Below are 4,102 nucleotides of genomic sequence, written 5' to 3'. Positions count from 1 at the left end.
GTGTCACCCCAGATTATCTCTTTAGTATATATAAACATACTAATCAGGTCTCTTTCTCACTTTCTCTTCTTCATGAGACGGACCACCACTTCCATTTCTTTTGAAATGCTCTAAATTTTCTCCTTGTTCTTAAATAAAACTTCTCTTTGTAGAAAAAATACTCATCAGCTGTCCCTATTTTAGAGAGAGACACTATCTCCTACACTTTGAAATTATAGATAAACTTCCTGTTTAAACCTTCTTTTGTTATTCAAGTAGAAAAAGGTTTTTACCTATTCTAAAACAGAGTAGGCAGTTGAGGTGACTGACCTTGTTCACAATTTTCTCTTTTTTCTTTCTACAGACTTTCTCCAGAACTGTATGACATGTCTTTATTACCACATGTAGACTGGCAGACAATGCCTGTCAACACCAGGATCCTGTATTTTCTTTCTTTCTTTTCTTTTCTTTTTTTTTTTTTTTTGAGATAGAGTCTCAGTAGAGTACCGTGGCATCATAGCTCACAGCAACCTTTTGAGAGGCAAGCAATTCTCTTGCCTCAGTCTCCCAAGTAGCTGGGACTACAGGTGCCCGCTACAACACCCACCTATTTTTTTGTTGTAGTTGTTGTTATTTAGCAGGCCCTGGCCAGGTTTGAACCCACCAGTCCCAGTGTATGCGGCTGGCACCCTAGCTGCTGAGCTACAGGTGCCGAACTCAGGATACTCTATTGTACTTACTAATTAATCTTCCAACTAGACCACTCAAACTTTCCCAATTTCAGCAATAAGGATGTTTTTCTTTCTTATCAACGGTATATTCATTAGTATAACAGTTTTAATTTCTTTAAGGCCAGATGTGGTTACACATACCTAAAATCCTAGCACTTTGGGAGGCCAAGGCAGGTAGACTGCCTGAGCTTAGGCGTTCAAGACAAGCCTAAGCAAGAGCAAGACCATGTCTCTACTAAAAGTAGAAAAAAACTAAATGGGTTTGTAGCAGACACCTATAGTCCCAGCTACTCAGGAGGCTGAAGCAAGAGAATCACTTGAGCCCAAGAATTTGAGGTTGCTGTGATCTATGATGCCACAGCACTCTACCCAGGTCAATAGAGTGAGACTCTGTCTCAAAAACAAACAAACAATAAACATTTATCACATTAACCAAATCTTTTATCAATCCAATGGAACTTACCTCATTGACAAGTTCAGGCCTTTCCTCAGATACTAAGTAAGTATCTAAACAAATGCCTGATAGTTATTTGGCAATTAACGTCTAGCTTTTTATTATTTTTTTTTTTTTAGAGACAGAGTCTCACTTTATCGCCCTCGGTAGAGTTCTGTGGCATCACAGCTCACAGCAACCTTCAACTCTTGGGCTTAGGCGATTCTCCTGCCTCAGCTTCCTGAGTAGCAGGACTATAGGTGCCCGCCACAACACTCAACTCTTTTTTTTGTTGTTACAGTTTGGCTGGGCCGGGTTCAAACCCTCCACCCTTAGTATATGGGGCCAGTGCCCTACTCATTGAGCCACAGGCACCACCCAACTTCTGGCTTTTTAAATAAAAAGGAAGTAGTATAAACACAATGACTATCTTTGGGCATAGTTGTTTTATTCTTTATATTTCTCTTACTTTCCAAGTTTATGTGTTTATGATGTGTTAATTCACAGTAATACAAAATGAGTAACAGTGCAGACCCTCCTGCCCACTATGAGATGTGAACTACCAAGAAGGCTGTGGTACCTCACCATTACCAACCCTCTATTAAACCAGCGCAACAGCCAGCACCATATTCAACCTAACATCACAACATATTGCTATACAACAGTGCATACAATAATTAGGAAAAGTATATGAGCAAACCTGTGTTATTATGCACTTTGCTGAAGCTGCATTTTTTAAAAATTGAAGGTGTGTGACAACCCTGCATCAACTCAGACACCAGAAACAAGTCAAAGATGGACAGTCCTGTGATTTTGGGGGTGAGGGGTCAAAACTTTATAACTTTTTTCTTTTGGGGGGGCCAATCTCATGATTATTAATATTGTTCTGGAAGTACCTAATAATTACAAGAAAATAAAGGGTACAACTATTGGGGAAAAGGTGGCAAAATTACGTGTATATGATATGACTGTGTACTTAGAACACCCAAGAAAATAAGCTGCTGAAATACAATCAAAAAGCATATAATAATTAACAGAATAAATTACTCAATTGTTTTTCTCTATACCAAACATAATGGGGGGGGGAATACTGAATGGGAGAGCAGTAATAACAGCAATAAAAACAAAAAAATCCAGGAATAAATTCAAAAAGTTATATGTAAAATCTACATGAAGAAAATCACAGCAGGGCATGGTAGTGCATGCCTATAATCCTACTACTCTGTGCAGCCAAGGCAGGAGGATCTCTTGAGCTCAGGAGTTCAAGACCAGCCTGAGCAAGAGTAATCTTACTTAATATTACTTAATTAATAGTACTAATAATTTAAGCAGATAATTTAAAATGAAATACCATTTTTGCTGTGAGCTATGATGATGCCAAAGCGCTCTACTTAGGGCAACAGAGTGAGACTCTGTCTCAAAAAAAAAAAAAAAAAATTAAATACATTTTCACTATCAGACTGCCAGAGCTGAAAAAGAACAATAGGAACAGGCATGCACCCTCCTGGGGTGTAGAAATTCCATTCACCCTCGAATTCCTATAGAAATAGCCTTAGAAATACCCACATATGCACAGACACAGGTTATGACACTGAACTGAATTTTTATAATAGTGAAAAACTGAATAACCTAATATTCTTCAAGAGGAAAAGGAGTAAATTCAAATAAAACCACAGTTCTGGGTAGTTTCTTTACCTCCATGTCAAAACAAACCTCTTCCCACTGGCATACAAATACTACCCTCCTACCTGTCTGAGCAACTCCAGCTTCTTCAGCTCCTCATTGTAGGCTTCTGGGTTCTCTCCATAATTCTTCAGGACAAACTAGAGAGAGAGAGAAGAATATAAGCCAATGAGAAGTAAGACCACTCCCTCCTGCCCCCTGGGTCCCAAGCAATCATCAGCCAGGGCTCAGGATCAACAAGCTTGTCACCTGGACCAGTGGGGAACTCTGCCTCAATAAGGGCAGCACCAAGATTCTGACCAAAGGAGCCACCTCCTCCTTAAAGCAAAATGGAAAATAAGACTGGATGCCCCTGCATAAACACTCTGGCAGTTTCTCATAATGCTGCAGCCTTCTCTACAAAGTCCCAGACTCAGTCAGCTCAGGAAGCCAGGAACTCAGGTGGCTGAAATGGAATCCCAATAAGGATCCCAGAAAGGACTGCAAATTCAAGCCTTCCTCCAGGACTGAACTCTGCTATGCTCTAGGATCACAACCAGAACCCTAAAAGCAAATGCAGGAAAAAGTGAGAGTAGGAGACTTCCTCATAACCTACCCTCCTGGCTGGGAAAGGGCACCATAGAAATAGCATCTACAGTACCCTTGTCTGGGAGGAAAGGCCCACAGGTCTGTAATGAGAATGATGCAGGTGGGAGAAGGGGAAATCACTGCTCACTTCAGAGAGGAGACTGGTGATGCCTGCCCACAGTGGCACTCACCACATCCAAAGTTGTCTTGGACAGTGAGCATACACACAGCCTAGAGGTTTATACCTGGACCAAAGGGGCCCTTGTTCAACTAAGATCAACAGACTAAGGCAAATGGAAACTACCACTCTTCCAGTACCTGCTGCCTGGTACTGGTCAGATCCATTCATTCCACAAACACTAATTGCACTGCTGCCCAATTCACAAACTCCGTAAGGCCCTAGTCAATATTTCTGAGGTGGACAAAAGAATCCAGTAAAGACTGTAAGAGGGCCAGGCACAGTGGATTACTTGAGTTCAGGAGTTCAAGACCAGCCTGAGCAAGCGGAAGATTCTGTCTCTACTAAAAATAGAAAAACTAGGAGGCACTATTCAGCTACCTGTAGTTCCAGCTACTTAGGAGGCAGAGGCAAGAAGGATCACCTGAGACCAGGAGTTTGAGGTTGCTGTCACCTATGACGCCACAACAGAGGCAACAGAGAGAAACTTTTTTTTTTTTTTTTAGAGACAGAGTCTCATTTTGTCACCCT

At 41.1% G+C, this 4,102-nt stretch overlaps 1 protein-coding gene across 1 annotated transcript in view; it reads right to left on the bottom strand.

Moving 5' to 3' along the window:
* The window catches only part of PTPN23 (protein tyrosine phosphatase, non-receptor type 23), a 28,765-nt gene that overhangs the window by 14,010 nt on the left and 10,653 nt on the right, over window positions 1-4,102 (bottom strand). The window contains exon 2 of the mRNA XM_003794537.1: window positions 2,892-2,966. Within this exon, the coding sequence (XP_003794585.1) occupies window positions 2,892-2,966 (75 nt within the window). The remainder of the gene's footprint in view (window positions 1-2,891; window positions 2,967-4,102) is intronic.

This window comes from Otolemur garnettii, unplaced genomic scaffold, assembly GCF_000181295.1.
Source record: "Otolemur garnettii isolate 467f Iridium unplaced genomic scaffold, OtoGar3 scaffold00082, whole genome shotgun sequence".
NCBI lineage: Eukaryota > Metazoa > Chordata > Mammalia > Primates > Galagidae > Otolemur > Otolemur garnettii.
Note: the sequence above shows the minus strand (reverse complement) of the source record. Positions and strands in the feature narration are given on the sequence as shown.